Source organism: Sphaeramia orbicularis, chromosome 15 (assembly GCF_902148855.1).
Source record: "Sphaeramia orbicularis chromosome 15, fSphaOr1.1, whole genome shotgun sequence".
In the NCBI taxonomy this organism is placed as follows: Eukaryota; Metazoa; Chordata; class Actinopteri; order Kurtiformes; family Apogonidae; genus Sphaeramia; species Sphaeramia orbicularis.
This window is the reverse complement of record NC_043971.1, coordinates 29,453,593-29,479,748: the sequence shown is the minus strand read 5'-3', so window position 1 is coordinate 29,479,748 and position 26,156 is coordinate 29,453,593. Positions and strand designations below refer to the sequence as shown.

At 37.9% G+C, this 26,156-nt stretch overlaps 1 protein-coding gene across 2 annotated transcripts; it reads left to right on the top strand.

The window, feature by feature from the left end:
• rgs17 (regulator of G protein signaling 17) lies at nucleotides 1–26,156 on the top strand. 2 transcript variants are annotated; one of them, XM_030155734.1, is made up of 6 exons: nucleotides 1–167; nucleotides 3,651–4,054; nucleotides 8,751–8,881; nucleotides 17,392–17,466; nucleotides 17,550–17,781; nucleotides 18,942–26,156. In XM_030155734.1, the coding sequence occupies exons 2-6, from the start codon at nucleotides 4,052–4,054 to the stop codon at nucleotides 19,128–19,130; spliced, it is 630 nt and encodes a 209-aa protein (XP_030011594.1). In that variant the 5' UTR covers nucleotides 1–167; nucleotides 3,651–4,051; the 3' UTR covers nucleotides 19,131–26,156. The 2 variants fall into 2 exon arrangements, with proteins under 2 accessions (XP_030011594.1, XP_030011593.1); XM_030155733.1 differs by lacking the exons at nucleotides 1–167; nucleotides 3,651–4,054 and having other exon boundaries at nucleotides 8,745–8,881.

Sequence of the window (26,156 nt, the reverse complement as noted above, 5' to 3'; positions counted from 1 at the left end):
TCCAGGGGCTCGGCGGCGTTCGGTGCTGAAGTGGGGCGGATGGCAGAAAAACAGCGGCGATGGACATTACACTGCAGGATTCCCATTTACGATGTAGTTAAAGAAGCATCGGAACAACGCGTTTTCAAAGCTATCACCCTAGGACACTGACAGCCCACCGTAAAGGGGTAAGATTTAGATTCTTCTGCGCTAATGCTCCACATAATGCTAGCTGACGTTAGCACGGCGCTAGCTGCTGCTCAGCTGCCACCGCCTCCTCTCGCTGCGAGAGATAGCGGATCTCGGGCTGTCGGCTAAGCTAGCAAGAAGAAAGTGGGTGGTGTTTGATTTCTGCAAGATCTGGTTGCGACAGTGAGCGCCGTGCAGCCGTGTTTCCTCGTCCTGGTGTCAGCCGGGAGGGGATCTCCTCTGCCGGCTGGTTGGTCGGAGCTGCAGCGGCTGGGCTCGGATGGTTCGGACAGACCGCTGCAGGAGAAACCATGCAAAACAGCCAGCCCAGCAGCTAGCACAGCACAGCACAGCCCCTGCACACAGGGCTGAGCAGGGTCCGATGAGCCTGCCTGTTCCTTATCTAAAGATATGCATAGGCCCTCAGACAGAGGCTGCGACAGTGTACTCATGCACCCTCTGCTCAGCGTCCTGACAACTCTCTCACTGTAAAAGTCTGTGTTGTCACAGCCTCCGATTATTTCAGCGTCTCCTCTGCTGTCTTCCATTGAAAAATGATCATATGGTGCACAGCTGAGAGCACCTACACACTGCAGTTTCCTTGGGTGTGTTGAGTCAGTGGAGGTTATGTTGCCACTACATCCTGATTGACTTCCTGATTCCTCTGATTCAGCTTTTACTATCATTCACACTGAGGGTTATAAACTGCCTTATCAACAAATTACATCTTTATATTGTGTGGTAGTGACTTAAAAATATTTTAAACAAATGCACTTTAAGTCAACATTAAATGGTCGCTGAGGAGTGCTCTTAAATTGGAAGTTAGGGGTTTAGTTAACATAGTACTGCATTAATCAGGTATGTGAACTCAGCCTTTTTACATTTGGTATTAACAAAAGTACTTAAATATTTTACGGCAGATTTTGGTTTGGATCACCAGCACTTCTTAGTGTATGTTTCAGTCATTTAAAGGACTATATTACAACTGAGCAGCTACTAACAGATCTATGTGGTTTATTAAAATCATAGGGGAACAGACCAGTGTTTTATATGTTCTGTTTTTTGGTGAGGTTTTGCTGAGATCTGTGTAGCACAAAGATGCTGCTGTCATCCTGCTTTACTTGCTCATTTTCTTGTTTTTTTTTCTAAATAAAACACTAACACTGAAGTTGTTAAGTGGAAAACTTCTTCGTGGAAATAGGCAATCAAATGAAAACTAACGTCTCACAAACACAACACAAAAGCCTTATCTTTGCACACAGCTGTGCAAAATCATTCTTCATACACTTTTAATATACAAGAGAAACTTTTGTTTCCAAACCAGTTGAAACTGGCATGAACAGATCCTCAGACTTGTCTCCTACTAAAGTAAAGGAATGGCTGTATCATGGATTTCCTCATAGAGTTTTACAAGAACGTAAATAAACCAGGCTACATATACTGTAAACTATATCTAGGAGAGGTTAATAAATCATTTGTTTCAGTCATTTTCTGTGTGTTCCAGTTACTGTGTATTGTCTGATTGAAAAGTATGGTGATAGTTAATGAGATAAAAAAAAAAAAAGTCATCATCTGCAGACCTTCATTGTGGCTTAAAAGATTCATAGATGAGGTTAAGAAGTGAACATTTTCTTAGCTGCTGTTTGTTTCTCGAAGAAAAAAAGTGCAACAGGCTCTTTAGCCTTTAGGGTCTTAATTCATTTCCTGCAGTGTGAAATACAGCAAATGGCATTTATTTTTCTATTGTTTATTGTTTATTTAACAGGGACAATGTACAATGCATTTATTGTACCAGATATAACGTACACAGCATCTGACTCAGTTTTAACTTTACAGTTACAATAAACAGCAAAATCCTCTCTAGAGTCTCTAAAGCTGCTGTAATTTTTTTTTTTTTTTTTAATTCTAACAATAGACCCACAGTGAATTATCAGCCGACAGTATAGTTCATTCAGGTCTTTTAAGTGTTTTACCATCTTTCAGCTAATTGTTTTGGGTTTATGGTTGTGGTTCAGTCCTGTCTGCATGGCTATGAGCCCGTAGGTGGCCTCTTTCTGCCAAGAAAACGTCTAATTATGACCTGTAAACGGACAAATGACAAACACACAAAGTTAGTGACTAGCTAGAGAATGTGGCCGAGCATTAAATGGCTAAAACGCAAGATTGGTGGAGACCAAACCAGAGCTCATCAGGGACTTACGATACTCTGGTTGTCAGAAAAGCTCCAAATCTGTCAGTTTCATGTATAACAAGAGTGATGTTTGCAAATATTTTTGCCACAGCAGCTTTACAAGATGATCAGCTGATGCGGCTGTAACATTGCATAAATGTTACAGTGAAGACACTATCATACACAGTAAATCTAGTATGTATTGGACAGACTGTTGGAAATCACAGAGTAACTCATGATAGGATACTGTCACAAATTATTGGTGATAACAGTGGTATCGCGATACAGTGATTATGTCATACATTGTAAGACCGTCATCTCCAACAGTCAGTTTGTCTCAAAATTAATTAACATTGTTGGCAACATAAGGGAGATGCTGTTTACCACGATATCTTCACTTTATAATAAGACTGTGGTGGAGCAAAATAAACTATGTCTGTGTCATTAATGGGAAACACACTTAAATCCTGGAATAACAATAATACTGGACAAAAGCTAATACCGATACCATAGTTGTTTTGTTTGCATTTATTTTATTTATTCCCCTGTGCCTTGGAAACAATGAAATCATAATTATTAAAACAAATAACTGAATTGTTATAAAGTTTTTCAGTATTTCATCAAAGTGTCTTTGAATGATCACAGACTATACAAAGATTAAATTAGCAGTAGTGTATAGAAGTCTGTTCTCCTTACGACATTTATAAGTCTGTGTTTAAGTCGACACATTATTTATTCAGGCCAAAGCACAAATACGTGCATAAAACAACTCCAGTAACAATAGTAATACTGATTCAACTTGTTTACTCTGGTAAAAGTATCAAAGAATAGTATAAATATATAAATATATATGGAGTATTAACTTTGGTTCCTTGTGCATGTCAGTTTTTGAGTGTGTGATTCTTTTCTTATCTGTTTTATCTTATTATGTGCCTTTTTTCTCATCTGTTCAAAGTATTATTGGCATATCCATTTAGGTTGAAATCAAGGTTGATGTTAGGAAGTTGTGCATTGATACAAAATGAAAATAATCAATAATTTCTCTCAAATGCAGAATGTCTGAAGATGTGAAGACTAGAAAGTACAGATGTGTGTTGTGTTAGAATGTAGGGAGTAAAAGTAACAAGTAGTGAGAAGGACACATATTCAAGTACAATACAAATACCTGAAAAACTTTACAGTAATGAAGTATTTGTACTTTATTTCCCAGTTACTACAAATGAACCATAGAGCCTGTATTTCTCTTGGTTTTTGCAGTTAAAGTGTCATTTTGTCTGTAAAGCCTGTTTTCTGTCTGCTCTTTGTTTTCCAGATGCTGTACTTTCACTGCTCCCTCTACTCTCACGTCTATAAATGACCCATTCACTGAGATCCAAGGAAGCCTAGGAGGCCACGGCGAGAGCGACAAAAGGAGTGAAACAAGGAAACGAGGAGAGGAAGCCGTCGCATTTCACCTCAGCTCTTGTGTCCCTTTCTGCGTTGAGTCGGTCAGGGATGGTGAAACCAGTAACCTCTCTTCCCTCTGGTGAAAAGAACCTCCTCGCCTTTTGTCCTGCATCTCCTGCAAGCCAAACAACCAGTCCATTAGCCAAACAGACGCTCAGACAGTCCACCAGTCAGTCCCTCCATCAACCAGCCTGCTATCATCCAGCAACCTATTACCTCAGCGCCATGACTGCTCTGTCTGACCTGTTTTTAGGAACACACTAATTCATGGTAAGTCCAGTATGACGACACATCATATCAATAGGATCAGCTCATGTGAATAAGAACGACACTGCAAAGGGGAGATAACTGTCAAACGGTGGTGAATAATACGTTTCTTAAAGAATAATGTTTGTAAAGGAGCTGGTTGTTCTTCATTAAGGTGTTAAATGTCTTATCATCTGCTACATCTTTCAACCATAATGTGATAAATGGATACATGGTTACTAAAATACGATCTTTTATCCAGTTATGGCTTTTGGAAATAAGAGTAACAATATTTTTCAACTTTCCTACTCATCATTAATGCCACAAGGATAGATTTTTAATCCTAAAACTGAACAAAATATGCAGACGTGAAGAAACAGGCTGTTCACTGTAGAATACAGTAACAGAAGAGGGATTGCATTATTTGTGCAGTCTTTTCTTCCTCTGTTTATTACTTTAGTGCTAGCTGTCTGTCCAGGACCAAACAGTATAATCGGTTTTTAGCTGACTACTCAAGGACTCTTGATGACATCAAGTACTATATATCTCAATTTTCATCCACAAATATAAAATATTGAAATGTTCCTTGCAGAGAATTGTTTTTTCTTTTCCCTTTTCTTCTGTGTACAAGCTTAATTTCATCTGGATTGGATGACACACAAGTCCTGCAAAACAAGCTGCATTTGTTGTGAATGTACAGTCCAGGATAAACACACATAGTTTTGTGAACTAGCAGCAAAAGGTTCTGTCTTTGCACATCTGTATTTACCACTGACTCAACTTATGTGTCTCTAAAGATGTGCAGGTTTACATCCTGTCTTTGATCAGGGACAGCAGTTTGCCTCTGTATAGTACAGTCAACACCAGATACAATAATGATAGGGTTATTTTTACCATGTTAAACAGTCACAGACTTGTGGAAGTAGCATTTAACTCATAAAGGCTGAGAACTATTTGTGTAGTGACTTTCAAACACATTTTTCTCTCCATTTAACCTTTCCTATGTGATTCATCACCATTATAACTTTGTCCTCAGTATTTTGCATTTTTCAGGTATTGTCATATATTTAATTTACTCATAATGTAAATGTTCATAAAAGTTCAGAGTAAATTCTAAAGCTATTATATCAAAACAGAAAAAAAAACAAAGAAAATGTGACTTTTTCAAAAAAATATCTCTATCTTAACTTAATGGAATACAAGCATCTACATCTACTGTAATTTGTTGAAGTACATGGATTTTATTGGTGAATCAGTGCTGTAGAAGATGGTGGACGGTGTTTCCAGGTTTACTACAAAGCCTGTGAACTTCCAAAAAGACAAATCTAGTACTGCTGAAAAGCTGAGAAAGTGCATTTTGCCTGAAAGATATGTATTGATAGGATTAGTGCTTCAAAAGTTAGTAAATATTTGATATCAGTCGATGCTTTTGGTCATTAGAGGCTGTTGAGGACTTTAAAGGTTAAAAATGATTTTTGTACACTATCATCCAAAAGATGGAACAGCGGCAGCATCAGTAACGTCCCCTGACTGCATGAATGTTTGGACATTTGCCGATGTGATGTTTTAGCCCATCTCGGTTTTAATAACATCTGTAGTGACAAATGACGGAAAAAGCATCAGGGGTTCACTTTTCAACACGACTGCATGTTTGACAGATCTTGCGGTGGTCTCTTTGTCGTCATCCCTCTTTTCCCTCTCGCTCTTTTATTTGTATTTCCACTCTGTATTTGCATGTCCTGTCGGTGCGGCCTCCTTCACTTGGTTTAGAACAAAGCAGTCGTTTGCATCTAGCAACCTGCTTTTCTACCGTTGCCGCCTGGTTGCTAAATAACTGATGGCCACTCCAGCGGTCAGGCACGGCACATTTACATATGGGGCAGGACGGCTCAGCCTTACATGTCATGTATCATCACTGTTGTAAATTACATGAGTGTGTGGAGAGTAGAGAGGAAGCTTCTTTATTTTTGATGTGGATGCACCAGTTTTCAGTTTGAACCATGACTTTACAGGTAAGAGTTTCTTTAGCCGTGCTCTGGAGCCTTCTGACACGCTTAAAATGTTGTTAATAGATGTAGATATAGATAATAAATCAACCAAAAACGAAAACAAATATCACACAATTGTATAACAGTTTCCATGTGGCTCTTTAACGATACTTAATGTCCGAGAGTGGGTTGGAAGAAGCCCAGGTTAATGCCTTTACCTGTCTCCTTTTAGCTCATCTTCACAGGTTTTTTGTTGTAGATTAAGCTATAATGAACTATGTGAGAGTTCAATATCAGCTCTACCTGTTATTCTTTCTACCACTTGCAGGGACATATACACACTACGCTGCATTATTAACTCTCAATGCTGAAGGTGATAGAGTGACTTCTTTGGCTGTGCTATTTTTATTTATTGTAGCCTAAAGGGCTAAAAATACCACTGTATTTCCCCATAAAGACTGGTTTGTGATGTTTAAGTGATTCTTCACACCTTTCCCTCCTTTGCGAGGCTGAAGCCAGTGGCACATTCACCTTCAAAGCCTCTCTAAAGGCCAAGGAAAACCCCAGGGGATGATGGGTACAGCACTGCCCAGAGTGACTAAAGGCACAACAGAGGCAGTTATGAGCTGCATGCTTGGTTTTAATTGAGGCTGATAGGTCAAATCATGCTTAAATACTCTGAACATGATTGGGTACCTGTTGTGGCTGAAATGGCTGATTAAAAAAATCTTGTTAAACTATTCAAAAGCAATTTTTTTTTTTTTTTTTGCACTGCACCATCTGTAGTCTGAGCCACTCGCTGACAGAAATAGCTGAAAGTAAGATTAGGTGTAAAAAGTGTTTTCTCTAGTTTGCAAGTGGGTAGGCAGAAGCGACAATAATACATTTTGCACAGGGCGTGTTGTAGACAGTCTTTCATTCAACTGCTTATTTTTTTTCCCTTTTTCTTCAGTTTCAAGCAGTAAAATCTTCTATTTCAGAAAAAGAAGCATTTAGAAAGAGATAGGCATCAGTCAGTCCAAGAAGTCACATGCAAAACATCCATAGGAGCCAAACAAGCTTCCTGGTCCACAAAAGCTGTCTGAATAAACCAGTACGTGAGCTGCACTTTGTCACTCCACCTGTTGAACGCTGCTTCTCACTCTGATTTGCCAAGAGATAGGAGCATGTCTGATTAAGATGCCTGTTAAGCTGCTTAAATAGTTGATGTGTAGCGCGGCCTGAGCTTTTCACACTCACAGCGCAGACAAGACAACTTGGCATCAAAGTGTTTGTGCAAGTCCAGGCCTCAGACCTTCAGAGTTCAGCGCATTAATAGTGCTGTTATGACAGAAAGAGGCGATAATATGTAGATAATTGTAAAATGATCACTATTTCAGACAAGGTTTGCTGGATACACAGCCAAGCGGAGGATGTCTTGAATGTAGCTGAAAAAAAGTCACAAAAACATCATTCCTTAACTGTTATTCAGACGCATGAATCACCAGGTTTAGTCTGTAGGTACAAACCGTAGCCTGTAATTTACTGCACTTAAACAAGGTTTTCCACTTAGACAATAGCAACATAAGAAAAACAGGGGAAAGCAACATGTTTTTTAAGTCTTTACTCAAATCTCGATGGCTTGTGAAGTGCAACGTTTAATTAAGGCTATTAAATTAATCAATAACTATTTTCATAATCACTTCTCAAATCTCAAATTTTCTGCTTCCTTTCCTCCTCTGTGACAGGATATTTAGGGTGTGACCCAAAACAAGACATTAAGGGATGCCATTTTAGGTCATTTATACATCAACTAATTAATCAACAAAATACTTGATGGGTAATCAATACCAAAAATAATGGTCTGTTGCAGCTTCTGTTTGAACCATGAATAAGGGTTCTGTGAAACATACATTACGTACCATCAAGGCGACTGTTAGGGCACAATATGATAAATGTATTGGACTATTAAGGATGACAATGATTATTATGATGATTATTTTCTACCAGTTCTTCTTTGAAATGTGTTCTTTTACTAGAGCCAAAAGGATTAATTTCATCTTTGTTTTATCAAAACACAAAAAAAAATCTTCAAATTTTAGTCAGAAATAACAAAAAAACCTTTGAATTTTTATTACTTTGGCTTAAAATAGGAGTAGTTGTAAAAAAAAAAAAGTTACAAAACAGGTTTATATGTAACAATTGCAGCTCTACACTGTTTCTATTGTTTCACTGTTTAAGTCCTATTATTTCTGAAGCAACATGTTAACAGGCTAGAGTGGACAAGAATAAAAGAGGCTATAAAGAGGTGGACTTTGTTTATTTGTTGTACATGTGTATATTTATTTGTGTGCCTGATGCATAGATTCTGTTTGTGTGTGTGTGTCTACGGCCATTGAAATGCATGTGTAGCGTCTGTCGAAGCCTAGTGAAAGACTTGGCCATCGACCAAAAAACCTCGTACCGTACAAGGAAGGGAATCCTCTCTGTCCTGCTTGAGTGCTCACTCTCGCTTCATCTCCTCTTTTCTCTCTCTCTCTCTCTCACACACATGCACCCTTTGCTTTTTGTCTTCCCTCTAATAAGGCATATTCCTTGTAAACCACAAATAAAATCTGTAGGTTTTCACTCCTAATTTTAGACTTTATACATGTAAAAACACCCTCTTCTCTCTTTCATTTTCTGTTATTTCATTATTGATTATTGTGTGTTTAATGCTGTTTGTTCCCTTCATGTGCATGTCCATGATGCAGCCCCGGAGTGTGAGTGGAGTGGAGATGAGAAAAAGGCAGGCGGCTCACATCGAGGCCCCACCCCAGGCCCCTGGACAGCCCCGACCAAACACCTGCTGCCTCTGCTGGTGTGGCTGCTGCAAGTGTCTCTGGTAAGACACTCACACAAAACACTGTCTTATAGTAGAATTTATAGAGAGCTGAAGCCCAGGCATTTCTGTTTGTGCCCCATGGGATCTTATTTTAGAAAAAAAAAATGTATTACAGTCAGTGGAGAGAGACAAGAGCCCCTGTTCTACTGCATGAACTTTAGTTTAAAGGGGTCATATTTTTGTCTTTGGTACATTTATTTGTGTATTTGGACCCTAACAGTTCAAAAAGTTTGAATTTGAACCCTCCAGGTGCTGCAAAGTTATGTTTATATTAATTATGGCAAAAATCGAGTGGATTTCTACAACTTGTTTTTATTCCTTCTTAATTTGTTACGTATATGACTAGTTATGTCACGACATTTGCACATATAAAGTCAACACTTCCAACAAACATTTCTCCGAGTACGCCATAATTGTTTGTCAGCAGCAGCAGTTGTAGTCCATACTGAAAATATGTCCAAATTTTTAGCAGATTACTTAAAATGTTCAGTAGTTGTTGGCTGAACGGGACAGAGCAGCACCGCCAACAATCTGGAAGGGGTGGGGCGTGAAGTGGCTCATTTGCATTTAAAGGGCCAGCGCTCAAAACGACTGTCATTGCTCAGAAATAGGGTTGAAGATGGGCCTGTGGAGTTTAAATTGTGAAGAATTCAGACCCAAACATAGCATTTGCAGTTTATGTAGACCACAGGGAAATGTTTGAAAATGCATAATTCCATTTAAAAAAAGCAAAATATCACTCCTTTAAACTCTAACTTTACTCGGGATTTTGAAAAACCTTGATGCGTTTCTAAAATTACTCTGGTAAAAAACTTTCCCTGAAAACAGTTCCTGGTGGGTAAGGTAGGACTTTTCAGATAACCCAGAATTCTTAGGGGGTGGAGCTGTGTGCTGAAGAATGCTGATTGGTGGAAAACACTTGAAGCGTTCCACACTTACCTTCATTCACCCACAACGTTTAAGACAGTGTGCAGCTGTAAACTTGTTTGTTCCGTTTCTCCGTTGTTTGCGAAGAGAAGCCACAAGAAGTGGATGGATGATGAGGTCCATTGCTCAAATCTGCTCTTTTGATATTTTAAAGTTGCTGTTTTGAGTGTATTCGTCTCAGTCCTACAAGGATATTGCAGTAATCTGTCCATCTGAATATGCTAATGAGCGTATTTGGCAAATACACTCAAAAGAGCCTGGACCTCATTGTATGCATTGGCCAAAAACACTCAAAAGAAATTCAGAGGGACGTCTGAGCCTTTGAATGAATTTCCCATAACTTTGAAGTGTGGTGGAAACGCAAACCTTGCAGATTAATAATAGTTCCTTGTGATGTTGGTGGAAAAGGGGCTAGGACATTTTTTTGATCCCATTTGTATCATGCTGTCATTTACACGTTGTTTGTCAGTTTCAAAGATAATTTTTCAAGACAAGAAAGTCAGTTTGTTGTAAAACTGTTGAAATTTCCAACTGTGAAGATGTGTAAATATAAAAACTACACACCTGGAAGTCAAGGAGGTGCCATCATCATAATGTTCTCTCTCCATGATCTGTTCAGAGTCGCTGACAGTTTGTTTGCAGCTTCAACATGACCAGGCTTGCAGTGATTTTCACCTTCTTTTAAAACTTTTTCATATTTGCCTTGAAGAATGAGGTGAATTATAACAAGGTAATAGCTGTTTAACACAAAACAAAGATGAAGATGTTTCTTTACCATCTTAATGACAAACTGTAATCTTCCTTAGCTCTTAAAATTACCTTTGAAACACTTGGAAACAATGACACAATTGGAATGGGATCAAAAAATCATTCATCTTTCACCACTGACTGCTGTTGATATTTTTATAGTTAGTTCTGTATTCACATTCCCATCTTCATCTAACTTCACAGATATTACTAGAAAAAGTATAACGTCACACTGCTGTCTTAAAGTCGTATCAACGCAGAGAATGGAAAACATATCATTTCACTGTTCTCCTATCAATCTGCAACTGAAAAGAATGGGGAGAAAAAAAAACTGGATGGATATTTGATCATATTTTATTGTAAAGCTACATTCAGCCAACAGCTAACATTAGCATTCCAGCACTTCTCAGCTAAAATTACTGTCCAATTGCTGATAGTGTTACTTGAAATGCAACAAAAGGAGTAAATAAATTCTGAAAAGCATGTTTTAAGCACTTGGTAAGGTGACAAGACAAGGTAGTCAGATACTTCTGAATTCTTTTACACTTTTCCTACTGTGTCACAACAGTATCAGAGAATAATGCTTGTTAAGAACTTGTTGAATGCTAATGTTAGCTGTCTAATGGAATATCATATACTGTATGTTGTTTGAAGTTGTCTCATACCTCTCCAGATGTTCAGTATCCACTGAAGCAATAGTAGTTCGTCATATTTTTTATTTTTTTTACAACCTAAACACAGCAGTATGACCTATGATAACAGCAAGAAATAAGAAGAAAATGGCTGCCATTTTTGTTTTGGTTTTCAGATATTATAGCGTCACTTAATAATATAAACTAAAACTATACAAAACTCTGTTTAGTTTTCAAGTAAATAGCCAATAAGTGACAACTGTAAACCTGTTTATCTGTTAAATATAAAAAAATTTAAACATTGTCATCACTTTCTGATCAAAACAGGTAGATCTGATGTCTGTACTTATACGTTATTTATTAGGAAGGAAACACAACATAGTTAACATCTGAATATTTTTACAATAAAAACAGAATCAGCAGCATGTGTAGATTTTATGTGAAGTTTCCTCATACTTTACCTGTGTTTAATTTAACTCAGCCAGGATTTCTTTTTGGTTTTCAATAGAATTATATAACAGCATTACTTTGCACCTTTTTTGTTGTAGCCTATATTTATCCATGTGATTTAGTGTAGTTTAGGTAAGGGATTACATTTTTTCTTTTTATCATGTCAGCGCCAAGAAAGACAGTAGCAAAATCACGAGTTAATACCTTTTTTTTTTTTTTTTTTTTTTTTAAAAGCAAAGTCACTGAATCCAAGCATTCAGCCTTCATACTTGTTTTTCTCTACAGTGTGTTTGTGTATTTGGGAACAAAACGTACCCCCGGCGCCTGAAACACCAAACAGTTGGTCCTGCATTTAATCCTGTAGCCTAATCTGCGAGTTTCACAGAAAATCTAATGAAATACTGTTACAGACCTTACAGTGAGGCAGGGCTGCTGCTGCGGCCTGTGGCGGTGCAGACCCAGGGAACCAATGAAGCGGCAGGCAGGCGCCGTTTGGACCAGCAGTCCCTTACTCATATATTACTGATTCCTGAAAGACAAAATGTCTCTGTTTCTTGGAAAGCGAGCTCAGTGGGACACACATGATGCAGTCCAAGGATGATGTGTGTCTTCACTACAACACACAGCTGTTTCAGAGGAGGGTAGACGCTTGTTAGATCGCAAAATCTGTCTAACAGGTGCCCCATTTTTTCTATGCCAGAATAGTGTTAAATAACTGCAATGCAACACATGAAACAAAACAGATTAAAGTTCTAACATGTACATTAACTCTTCGAAGTCAGCCATTTTAACAGGCCGCCTAGGTGTCTTCATGTTTTACAATAGAAGTGTCAGAAAATGTCTGTTTTGCCCATTCTTTTGCACCTTTGTTGTCAGGAAGAACTTAACTTTCAATATCTGGCAATTCTTTACCCTGCCCCGCAAAGGGGAGGCAAGGTTTATTGTTTTTGGTTCGGTTTGTTTGTTTGTTAACATTCTAGCAGCAAAACTATTGGTTGAATTCATACCAAATTGGCTTTATAAATTGCCAGCGACCCAGAATAAATCTGATTACATTTTGGGAAAAGTTGGTCAAAGTTCCAATTTTTTATGAATTTCTAAAATCTTTTTTTTTTTCCATTTACTTATAAAGGGTGAAATTTCAAATGTCTATAAAAACATAAGTTTTGTTTCAATTTACTTCAAATTTGGCACATATTTAGAGGCAATGGATCTGCTGACATCAGTACATTCATAGGCATGATGACATCAGCTGGATTGATGCCAAAATAAGCTACAATGCGTGCGAGGGGCGGGGTTTGTTGTGCCTGGAACCACTTGTTATCATTATTATGAATAATAAATGCTTTAAAAAGTGTATTTTATTTTTTTAAAAAATGACTTGAAGATTTTAGCATATTTATTAACAGAAACAACTGTAAATGTCCATAACCAAGCCTTTTGAGATTGCAGAAATAAACTTTCAACTATTTTACATCAACCTATTTTACATCTGCTCAAACATCCCTTTTGGTCTTGAACATTCAGTTTTCATATTATGGCTTCATATTTTTTTGTTATTTCCAGGTTTTTTTTAGCCTGTGTGGTGGTCTATGAAACAGCTCCTTTTCTGCTTGTAATAGAGTCCCACGTTGCTGCCGTAAAGTGTTATATAGTGTTGGAAAGCTCAGGATTTCAGCTTTCCAATGCCGTTTGAATTTTGTGGACAGTAGAAAAGGTTCAGGAGTTACAGTAATTTGAATACTGCAAAGTGCAAAATGCAGTGCTGGAGTAATTGCTATAGTTAAAGGGTTAAATAAAAGTTCAATGTTGCTTATGGATTTTTAATTGTAATGAAATGATGAAATGTGAATATATATTTACCAGTGAATAAAACTTGATTATATTACATCCTTTGCAGATATTTCCACAGTCACATCATCCATGTCATCTTCCACTACTTTTACCTTTATTTATTTTTTTAATACCTAGATTTTGTTATTGTTTGAGAGAAACGGAAAAAAATTAAGTTAGATGCTGTGAGTTAAAAGCCTTTCTTTGTTTAAAACTTTACTCCTCCTACAGGTAAAAGTTGCAGTATTTATCTTGCGCTTCTATAAATTACATCAATAATTTTCACCTTTATAATTTTATCAGTTAAGTTTTTTGGTTTAATGAAAACGGCCCATGCAGCATTTAAGAGGAGACATCTTTTGTTCTGAGCTCTGTTAAATTTGTGTCACATCATAGAGATATAATAAATTGTGTTGCTGTGTTATCATTTTTCTCTTTAAAGAAATTATAAATTACTCCTGTGAATGAAAAAGAAACAGCTGATGGTACTGGTTTGGCATTTTTAGATTTCTCACATTTTAGAACTAAGAATCCGGTGTTAAATAGTATAAATATGTTTTATTTATTGTTTTCTGTAATTATAGGTTTCATAAAATAGTAAATTTATGTAATTGATGCTACTTTACTGATAATTTGAGAACTTCAACTTTCTCCAATCATTTGATCGCAAAAAGAAGCAATAAAACTGACTGTACCACTATTTATAGACGGGAAACTTGCACTTAGACCATCTGCAGCACACTGCCCTTGAGCAAGGCACCAAAACCAGCATGTCCTGTGCAGCTCCTCCAGCTGCCTCTCTTTGGCCGCCTTCTTGCTTGAGAGGGAAGTGAATGAAAACATTGTTTTCAGTCAGTGAATGGTGAATGTGCTGCTTCTTTCACACCACTTAATCTGAAGTGGTGGCAGCTTGTGGACTGAGCTGGTAGTGAGTGGACTGTGACTCTGCAATCAAACACCAATGCAAATCTCAGAACGGAGTCTGTAAAATTGTCTCCGGTCTCATATATGTTTGTTTATTTTAATGTGACAGACTGGGAGGGACAGTGTGCTTTTTCAGAGTGGGCATTACAACTGAGACCCTTGTATGAGTTACATGGAAAGTGCTCTGTGTTGCATTTTTTACCATGATGCCGAGTCAGAAGGCTGGAAATGTGAGTGTGAGTCACAGGAGATCATGCAAAGTTCTCGTCTGCAGCAGAAGTTTTAGCAACTGAGAGTCCTAATGGGCCAATGCATTATTTTTATCTTTTTTTTTTTCCCTCTTCTTTCTGACTTTCCCTCTCCCCCCTTCATACCCTCTAACCCATCCTGGTTCGTTGGCCTTATCTGGTTGGGGTGCTTTCTATTTCCATCCACACATCACATGCAAAACAGCTGTGAAGAACAGCCTGTATATTTAGCCTTATTGTGAGGGCGCCCGGGGGCTGTGGCTAGCTTAGCCCATTACTGCTGCACAATGGGGACTTTGACGAGAGACAGCGAGAGGAAGGAAAGATCCTCCATGGTGGGACAAAAATAGACAGTTCAATGTGTATTGTATTGTGGCCCTGCATGTGTGACTGAGAGAGGGGCCGCTGTGTGTGTTAAGAGTGTTTACATGAAGGCTTTAACTGAGGCTTTGTTGTTAATCGACTTTGAATATGAGGCGACTGTAGTTGAGCATTTTTGTCATTTGAGAGAGTCGGGTCACAGTGGATAAGTGGTGGTTTGCAGCAGAAAGACAGGAATTAGTGTGAATTCAATTCTTTTTAGGCCATGGTTTATTAATGCTTAATAAGGATCCACCACTATGGTTTTCTGGGCAGAAACTGATGCTGCTTATTAATAATTAAGGAGACTAATCACCACTATATGGAAACAGTGTCCGACATCTGCAGTAAAAATGGAAATCCTGGTGCCAGAATTCAGAATTGCAGAACTTTAACGCAAAACTTTGTTGAAATGCCTAAAGGGTGTGTTTAATGTTTGAGAAATGAGCGTGGCAGCCTTTGATATAAAGTTAACCAAAACTTTTAATATATATGCCTATATATTTACTTATATTTACCATATAAGTGGAAAAAATGTGTAAGGAAATGGGAATTTCAGTTAGTCCTAGTTCAGCAGCACCAGACTGTGGTGCAGAGTGGCTGATTGCGCCACAGGGTGAAAACACACAGGGAACTAGAGCAGCGGCTGCATGAGAGTTAAAATGTCCTGTTTTTTTTTTTTTTTTTCTGTTTTATAACAAAACTTGTATTCAACATCCAATAAAAGTGTTGAATATCAGATCCTGCAGGCTGATAATCAGTCACCCTGTAATGTTTACCAGTGACAGGCTGCATATTCAAAGCAGTGAACAGTTAAATAAGCTTTCCTTTGTTGCCAAAGTATGTAAAGCTGCTATGTTTATTAACCCAGAGCTGCAAGGCTTAGTGACCATCACTCATGCATGCTGTCAGTGTATATATCCAAATAATTAAAAGTGCTGGCTGTGTATTTGCTCATGCAGCTTCACGGTCGAGGATTTTAGCAGAGTAATGTGACATCTTTTGACAGCTAGAAAGAAGAGGACACAGCAGGAAAAAAAGGAAATATGTGGCTTTATTTCTAAACTAATAATAAAAAAAAAAAAAACTAGATCTGAGACCAGGCTGATCTTGGATGATATGCAACCCTTAAACCAGTGGTTTTCAACCTTTTTTTTCTTGTGACCCCATTTTAACATCACAAATTTCTGGTGACCTCAGACATTCAAAACAGAGATTTTTTTTTTTTTTTTTTCTAAAATTAATTTGTTTTTGATCATGTAATACTTTGCTATAACTATGTTGTAAATAAACATTAATTTTAGATGACATTTTGGACGGAGGCAGAAAAGCCAGGTGTAGATTACTGCACAAAGTGAGAATTTTATTTTCCTTGGTCAGGATATGTACAGTCAGTCCAGCTTGGATTTACAAGGCTGACAATTAATACTGAACAAACAAGAACTCAAACTATGAATTATGAAAGAGCTGCAGCATCTGAAACCGACCACAATGAACATTTGAAAGATAAACAGTTCTACAGTGCTTCAGTTTCAGCCTCACAGTTTATGTCTTTTAATGTATCGTGAATGTCTCTCTCAACTCACCATATATATTTTTATTAGTAAGTTTTTATTTAGATTTTTATCAATTACTCGAAATTTCAGGCGACCCTATTTGAATTCCAGGTGACCCCATGTGGGGTCCCAACGCCAAGGTTGAAAAACACTGCCTTAAACTGTATATTATTATGTCTGTGCTAATAGTGAAGAATAATTTCAGCATAATTTCACATTGTACCTGATCTATGATCCAATATTATTTTGGATGTAAAATATTAGAAAAACTTTGAGTTTGAGAAAAAAAATAGATAGATAGATAGATAGATAGATAGATAGATAGATAGATAGATAGATAGATAGATAGATAGATAGATAGATAGATAGATAGATAGATAGATAGATAGATAGATAGATAGATAGATAAACAAATACATAAAGCTGCTTTTTCCTCTCTAGCTTAAGACCTAACATCACAGTTAGTGGAGCCACCATGTTTTCTGTTTATTGTCAGGAAAAGTCTTATTAACTGTTGCTCATTACAGCTGTGAATCATCTGTTTTTTTATCCTTTCCTCCTTGTAAAGACCTTTGATTGGCCATCATCTTCCATCACATGTTTTTTAAGCTTTAACTCCAAGTCAAAGGTGCAGAGGTGTACTTATTTTAAGGTTATTATAGAACTTTTGCACAGTGGTTGCTGAAAAAAAAAACCCAGCCATGGGTCTTAATTTAGCACATCCCTCAAATTAAATAAAATGCATCAAAGGGTTTTGGCGATAAAGTCCGCTTAAACGTGTGCGTTTTTAATTTTTAGAATCATGTCTTTTCTGTTTCTGGTGTTTATTCCAGGAACGAGGACCGGATGGAACGGAGTGAACGACAAACCTGCACCAAGATGGACAGTATTGAAGCTGTGGAAGAACAGTAAGTCCAGCCACCGTGTGCCTGTGATGTTGTTTGGCCTCTGTCAGATTTGAATGTGTTTTATCGTTTGGGTGTGAACGCAGACATCCCAGCCTGGACGAGGTCCTGTCGTGGGCGCGGAGCTTTGAGATGATGCTACGTTCGTTGGAGGGCCGGGAGGTTTTTCGGGAGTTTCTGCGCTCGGAGTACAGCGAGGACAACCTGCTTTTCTGGTTGGCCTGTGAAGAGCTGAAAAAGGAGACCAATCCCTCGGTGGTGGATGAGAAGGCCAGGATCATATACGAAGATTATGTGTCCATATTATCACCCAAAGAGGTAAACGCCACATTAATGCTTTGTTATTTGGTTATTAAGATGATCTTGTGTGTTCAACAATGCTTTAATAAATAAAAGTAACTACATGGAGCTAAATTCTTATTATTGTAGCATGTTTCTTTGACTATTCAGCAAGTTTTTTTTTAAATTTTTGATTTAACGTTTTCTCTAAATGTTACACTAGTTTTAAAGAATAAAACAGGTGTGTTGCTCAATATAATTTAATTAAATATCTCTATTTTATAATAACACATTTTTTCCTGCATGGCACTTAAACTTCTAGTACATACCATGGAGGAGTGAGTGTAGAACACAGAAAATAATCCAACTGAGCTGATTTCCTGCTCCTTCCACTGTTCCCCATGCGATCTAACTGTGGAACAATTATGGACGGGGGTCAGCAGCAAAATAATGTTTTGATCTGGTGTGAATTGTGCCACTTTTCATATTTAGGATGTTTACTAATTTAATTGTAAAATATAATTTTATGAGCCAAAATTGAAGTTTGTCATAAAGACTGTAAAAAAGCTGTGGTTAGCAGACTGCATCTCTTGTCACCAACAGCAGAATGGCCTTCACTTCGGCCTCAGTCTTTGAGAATGACGTGAAAAAGTATTAGAAGGGGAAAACCACGACGCTCAGGTCATGTTGAATCTGCACAGACTCTGAACTCTTAACAGACTGTGGACAGATAGTGATGATGACGTCACTTCTGCAATGTTCGAGTGTGTATTCTTTATGTTTATATATTTTTTCAATTTGATAGTTGACCAGTTTTACCAAAAACTGCAACTTTCTGAATTGTTGATGAACATCTTACAGTATGTGTAGATGTTTCATAATTCATAGAGGATCAAAAATGACTTTTCTCACACCATTGACTGTAATACTTTTTTATGGAAAAAAACCCCAGAAAACTTCTGTGATACAGTTTTTTTTCTGCCATTGGGCACACAGGACTTCAGCTCTGTATAGTTTCATAACTGAATTGAATAATTACCTTGTTAACGTATTGTATCCAATTTACCATATTATAAAACAGTGATATAGAATCTCTTGCTACCTGACTACATATTAAACTACATTTTTGTTTTAGAGTCCAGGCAGCAGAGTTGTCATCCTATGTATTTAAAAATAACTAAATGAAATCTGTTTTCCAGGTGAGTCTGGACTCGCGGGTCAGAGAAGGTATAAACCAGACCCTGGCAGAGCCCAGCAACCTGATGTACGAGGAGGCCCAGCTCCAGATCTACACCCTGATGCACCGCGACTCCTTCCCCCGTTTCCTCAACTCCTCCGTTTACAGAGACCTCCTGGCCAACAGGAGGCGCACCTGCCTCGACCCCTAGGCCCCGAGCCCCCGCCCTCCCTCATTACCATCGTACACCAACGAGACTACTACTTTAACTTCAAATACTACTATGGTGCCAGAAGTAGGGTTTGGAAAATCTCTCCCTCTTTTTTGATGGAAAAGACTGAATGACATCCGAGATAGCTGGTTGATTTTTTTATTTATATTTTTTAAGCAATTTATATCCAGTTCTCCACTGGAGCCAGGTCGGCCTTTGCTGGTTGGTTATTGGTCAATTTATGGCCATTAATTCTGGCCAGTGATTGTTTTGCTAGAAGTTTGTGCTGTTTGTTTCGGTTGCCTGGCCAACCCGCTGGTCAACACTTGTGGCCAACCAGATGGCTAGCAGTTGGTTAACTGTGGACAAGGAGTTAGACAAGGAGAGAGAGAGAGAAAGAGAGAGAGACAAAGGATAAGCCAACTGTTTCTGTACTGTAATATTTAGACCTTATTCTTTTTACTTCGATGTCCTCTCTACCTTACTTGTTTCATACTATTGTTTTTTTCTATTCCCGTCCCATTCTAAAAATATATTTAATTTAAACTTGTCATTTCTTTACAGTCCAAACATAGATCATGGTGGGAGTTGGGGCTTCACCTCCTGTTGTAAAAGCACTGGCTCTGCATGTAACTCTCTCTCTCTACAGTAACTTGACAATGTTAGCCGTGGACTGCAACAGTTTTTGAATTTGGGATGTACAGTATTACGACAGGGGACCTGTCTCTATGTCTGGCTGTTTATGTTCAGCGAAGGGAAAAAGTACACTTCTGCCAATTTTAAGCTTAACTCAGTTGTTATATTGAGGAGATTTGAGGGCTTCTGCAACTAAGGCAGCAGCAGCACCTACCCATCCATTCTTCCACCTGTCCATCCGTCTGTCCATCCGTCCAAGCACTTTTCCTTCTTTAGGATTCTTTAACTGGGAGAAGTAAGGGCTAGAATTGTGGTTGGGCAGCTACATGTATTATTATCATTATTATTGTTATTATTATTATTATTATTACTCATGAACTTCTCAAAAAAAAAATCTCTCCACTGAGAACATCACAATGCCTTTACATGTAAGAAAAGGCAGCACAACAGCTGCTAGAGTTTTTTCTGGAAAGCAACCACAGTTTGTCCGATGATCCCTACCTCCCATCTTTTCCCCCTCACCTCCTCCTCTTCCTCCTCCAACTCAGACCATCACAGCCTGACAAGCACAGGTGCCCAATGTGGGGTTAATTTAAAAAAAAAAAAAAAAAAAAAAAAACGCTGGAGAAAATAAAACAAACCCCACATTGACTCCAAATAGTGGAATACATTTTGAAATTCTTGAGCAGAAAAGATGAGTTTACATTTTAGTATTTTAGGAATGAAATGCTGGGCGTTGAAGACAGCTGGTTCTGCTTGAAGAGCATCTGCAGGGGTTTTCAGCCCTGGCTTTTGTCTTGTAAGGCTTTTAGCTTTAGATGCTGTAGGTATTGCTGATGTGGACGTCGTATATGACTCTGCAAATGTGTGAACCAGGTGCCAAACATGATGTCAGACATGCTGTGTTGAGATATTTGATGTGACTTGTCAGTAGGCTGTTGGGTCATTTCGGTGCATTGTCTGTTTTGCCGGCAGATAAAGCTGGAAGAGTGTATGGTAGGCTAGTTAGCTACTGCCCATTCAAGACACTCATTTATGCCAGAGCTAGTGAAGAGGGTTGGTATATTAATGCTAACACGCTAATGGACTAGCTGAGAAGTTTGTAGTCATAACATGTTAGTCTTTTTGTACAAGGCTAACTAGGTTTCAGCATGCAGTAGGCAAGCAGTTAGCATGCTTGTGCTAGCCATGCTAACACTTCATCCCACAGCCAGCCCTCACAGACTCTGGTTTGTTTTTCTAATCTGAATTTGCCAGCATGCTATGATAATAGTTATATGTGTGTATGGTACAGTTACACACTTAACAGAAAAATTTAAAAAATTAGAAAAAAAAAAATAATAAGGGGGTCTTGCCAAATGTCCCATTAACATTTTTAGTATTAAAAGGACATTTTGTTTTTTGATGATGTGAACATTAGAACATGAACTTTGTTCCTGGCCTGTGGATGTTCAGTAGAAAGTGCATGAGTGCAGTATATGCTATTTTCTTGAATTAACTGGGCCTCCAAATGTATTCATCATGTTACATGATGGATAGCGAACCTCTAGTTTTGATGGTTAGTGCAGTCTTAAAGTGTCAATGAAACAGTGCCACTCTTCAGTGATAACCATAGGCATCCATGTTGCCACGTCCTTTAACTACCTGAAGTTCACGTGCCAAGTACGGTCAAGATTAGATTTAGAAAACGACGTGCAGAAAGCCTAGCAGACTATTGAAGTGTGTTTGGATCTAGTTAGTAATAATAGATTGGAGTCTCTTTGAAGTTTTGCATTGGTTTTGGATTGCCAGAGAGTGAATTTAGAATTTACTAACCACAACATCTTTCAGGATAGTTGCATCTTTTTCTAAGTAGCTGGCAGTTTCTAATTAGCATTTCAGATTTTATTCATGGTACTAAATTAGATACCAGATATTTTCATTGAAAAGAGGAAAAATGGCCTAAAATGGTGTTTTCTTTCACTGCGGTTAAATGGCAAAGTCTTTGATTCTTAGACTTAAAAGCCCAGTTTTTGATTTATTCAGTGGCTAAAAATGCTAAGTAGACACTGCTGCCAGTTCAAAACTTTTCTGCAAAAGTTTTCTATCCTGAAATATTGATTATGAATCAATAAATCAGACTTTGTAAAGTCATGAAGGCAACTTTAAACCAGTCATCCAACAACTGCAATGTTCCTTATTGAAAGTATTCTATATTTAGTCATTTAACCTTTGGCAATACAGTACTCACGTGCAGACTACATTAATATCCATAAGGGCTTGATTGATTGCTTAGCTGCTTTAATAAAGAGCTGTGCATGCATGCGCCCAGTTCAGAAGCAGAAGTATACAGCCTAATGAATAAATTCTGATAACGAAGGATCTCTCTTCATGCTTTCTCCTTGGAACAGTTTTCTTTTCCAGGAAACTTCTTGTACTTAGAGTGAGACGTGTAACTTTTTGACTCGGTAGGCAAAACGCCTGTCACTCATAAAGCTCTCGTAAGCAAATCCCTCTTCTGCACAGTTCAGCTTTGTTTCCTTGTTGCTGAGTCTATACAGTTAATAACATGAGAATGTTTCACCAAGAACCAGATAATGAAATCATGGTGCAATTAAACCAAGTTTACATTTATAAATTGTGAGATGTGTGTACCTTACTAAATACTCATAACCATGGGTAGCTAACTGTCCCCAGCGTTAGCGGAGCAGCCAGCAGCTTTAACGCTGGCACGAGTCTCTGACCAGTGCTAACGGACAGTCATGAGTTAAAAACTGGGAGTGTTTTACAGAGAGGAGAGAGACAGCAGAAACCTGGGTTTTCTGCTCATGTTCTTTCCTCTTAATTTATTGTGACTTTTACACAGTGGGGAAAAAGTACATGCTTGTTTATTTTTAATAACTGCATTTCAAATGAGGACTTTACAAGCATGAGGATGATGTGAAGTGATGCAGTGTCATCGCTTAGGTTAGATTTTTATGTTTAAATTTCCATGGGTTTCCAATGAGTGGGTTTTTCAGATGTGGCTGTGGTTTTATTGACTTAAAAAAAAAGGTTGAGAGCTGAAGTGTCCTGATGGGAAGGAGGAGGTTTGCGAAGTTTTGGCCTTACTGACACGTTTTATTTTTTCCTTTATATATAAATATATATACCTATATACATATATATAATTATATATATCTATATTAAAAAAACAACAACAAACGTCTCTGTAGGCTTTTCACTACCTCTCATGTTGGTTAATTTATTTCACATCTAGTTGTCAATGTACAAGTTGTTTTTAGATCTACTTGAAGCCTAACACTGTAAACAAAAATGTGCACAGAAAAAATGACTATGTATATGACCAGAGGGGTTAAAGAGAGCTTGGCCTAGTTGACATTATATTTTTTTTTTGTTTGTATGTATGTTTGTTTTTAATTGTGTTGAGCTGAAATAGATTTTGCATCTCTATAAAGAATTCAGGAAATCCACTGTCTAAGGGCTAATCCCATTTTTGCCTATGCAAATCTGTTACTGTGGGTGAGTTGGGAAAGGGCGAGCTACCGTCCCTTTCACCTGTTCTAGATGGACCATGGTTTACATTGCCCTTTGCTGATATTCTTCAATCCTATTCAGCAAAAATGTACGCTTATTTTTGTTTCTATATGAATATTATATATAAATATATATAAATATATAACAAGTAATATACAGAGAAAATAGTATATGCCTTCGTGATGATAAAAAAAAAAAAAAAAAAAGAAACATTGCTGAAAACAAATAAATGTGTTGTCTGACATTATGTGGCTGTGTGCTGGAGTCTTGGTGAGATGATACAAACGACTGGAACTTAAAGCGACTGACGAAAAAGTGGACAAACTGACTAACAAGAAGAAAATTCATTACTCAGGCTACAACACCAGTAGCTAACCCTGTGCAGTATTTCTTAACTGAGGGAGAAAAAAAAACATTATTTCATGAGCCACAACAGGGCTTTCTTTGACAATTAATGTTATCCAGCCCCGGCCTGTGAGGTAAATAAGGTACTTGCGTTTGTCGTTTTTTTTCACTGTAACATTTTGTCATTTTTACGCGGTCTGAAGGGCTGAGTTGGAGCAGACCTGGAAACAAGCTGAGATATTAATGTTCTCTGCCTTTGGGACTGTGCACTGTCGATCTGTAGGTCACATTCTTAAAGCCGTCAGTGAAATAAAAAAAAAAAAAAACCTCCACTTGCCATGAAATGATTTACATGTTATCGTGATGATCTTTTTTTGCTGGACAATGCACAGCTGTCGTGAATTTGTAAAGAAATGAGTGCAGCCCAGTGTCGTCAGCAAACAACAGCGACTTATTTTTCTACTCTTCGACATTCATCGTTCTTTTTGTAGCCACATCCACTCAGACTATCACTGTGTTAATGCAGTAGCGTTGATTTGGGACACGTCGGCAGAAGTGGGTTTTCCTATTTTTTTTAATTGTCCACTGATGCAGGATGTAAGAAAAGTCAAGATACAGAAGAGAAAAAAAAAAAATCAGACCATTTAACTGAGCTCGCGAGGCGCTTTTAGGTTTCGGGGCTGAGTTTTGATTGAGGTCTGTAAGTCTGTTTTTTTAAGCTCTTGATTTGTACAGACGTTTTAACTCCAGAGCTGAAAAGGAAATGAAAATAACAGTTAATGTATAGATTTTTCACACAGTTTCTCACAGTGCATCATGGCTAAAGGAAGACGGGTTTTATCGGCCGATGGTTTGACATTAGTGTGTTCCCTCAGTTGGACTTGGTGCCTCTTTACACTTCACAACAGACCTCAAGTTTTCTCTTTATCTGTCTGTCCCACTTCTCTTGGGTTTTCACGTCCTCTCAGTGTCATCACACAAACAACACTGTTAATAGCAGTTTGGAGCAGAGGCGGCCCCTTTTTACAGCAAAAATCACACATTTGTTTTTCAGACACCCTATTTTCGCACCTCTTCCGGGGGGTGTTTTGTGGTACTTTGGGAAGGAGATTATTTTTGAGCTGGTTTGGTTGGAAATTGGTTTTCAACTTGTTCACCAGTTTTAGGCAATCACTTTTCTCTTTATTGATTTAGATGCCTAAGCCTCTTGGTTTTTGTCATGCCTTTGTAGATAGACGACAGTTGTCAAGAGATGATCCGCAGGTGAAAACTAAAAGAATTTTCCTGTCACTTGAGCAATTCAGAAGTGACGTTTTTTCTATTCAGCATGCTTTTTGCTAAATAAATGAAATAATTCAGTTATTTGCTATAAACGATACTGTATGAGTATGTATTCAAGTACTGCAGTATGCAGACAATTAAAAACATCAGAAACTCTTTTGAGAGGTTCATATTTTTCACAGTATGTTTCACTAATATTGACAGTACTTAATTCTTGTTTTGAGTGTCTCATGAATTGCCAGAATGATTAAATGGCCCTCTTTTTATTAACAAATATAGACTATGGTTGATTGTTTCCACATGCATGACTTGCAGAGCAATTACCAGGTCAGTGCTAGTTCACTAGATTGGTCAGTTGGGCTCATCTTTAACACTGGTTGCTTATCGATGGTGAATGAGATCCTGACTATTTTATTTCCACCAAGGCAGGTGACGGTTACTGAAAAAAACTTTTATTTCTTGGAGTGCAATGTAAATGTATTGCAGCGCTCCATCTAACTGCAACTGAGGGTGATGCAGAACCCCTAACCTCTGAGATTCAGATTCTAACCACTGACCAATGATAGCTGAGCCTCAAACAGCAGTCGGAAAGCGTGTGTTCATTCTGCGACTTCCTCACACATCTCAGAGCACTGTGTTCCTACTCTTCAGGGTGGTGCTGCTCAAGGATCTGACTGCTTTACACAGTGACTTTGAATTTTATCAAAGTAAACTAATCATTGATTCTTGATCAGCACTCACGGTCTGAAGCGCCCGGAGATGTAGGAATCCCTTAACTGTAGCATTGAAGACTTTTATAGCTTATTAGTCCAGCCATGATGAAATATCATCCTTTATTGTTGTGTAGAGCAGCCTCGTCTCTGGGATGATATTTCACTCAACAGGGATCTAAATCTGTACTTAAAGGCAGAACTGGTACAATTATTAACAGCACTTGGCATTGGGGAGTTTGTACATTGTTGGAGAAACGTGTAATTATATTGTTAGTGGCAATTCTCTGCATGAAAGTACGACACACAGGACAGGACACTAGAATCAACTAAAATCAATGAAAGAAATTACATATACAGCCCATGTCTTGTTTAGGAAATTTGGAAGATTATTTTTTTCTTCGTAACACTTAAACTTGATAAACAAATGTTGTAAGCTGTGTAAGACTGTGGCTCCAATGTGATCAGTGTGGAGAGTTGTTAAAAAGAGAAAAACTTCTGTCACCTGTAGAGATGTGTTAAATAAAAAAAAATAAAG

What these genes read in the sequence shown, in the direction of transcription:
- rgs17 (XM_030155733.1), top strand. Translation starts at nt 8,745, where the DNA reads ATGCAGCCCCGGAGTGTGAGTGGAGTGGAGATGAGAAAAAGGCAGGCG. An exon ending in GGCTGCTGCAAGTGTCTCTG is followed by an intron (nt 8,882 to 17,391) that starts GTAAGACACTCA and finishes TGTTTATTCCAG; the next exon opens with GAACGAGGACCGGATGGAAC. An exon ending in ATTGAAGCTGTGGAAGAACA is followed by an intron (nt 17,467 to 17,549) that starts GTAAGTCCAGCC and finishes GTGTGAACGCAG; the next exon opens with ACATCCCAGCCTGGACGAGG.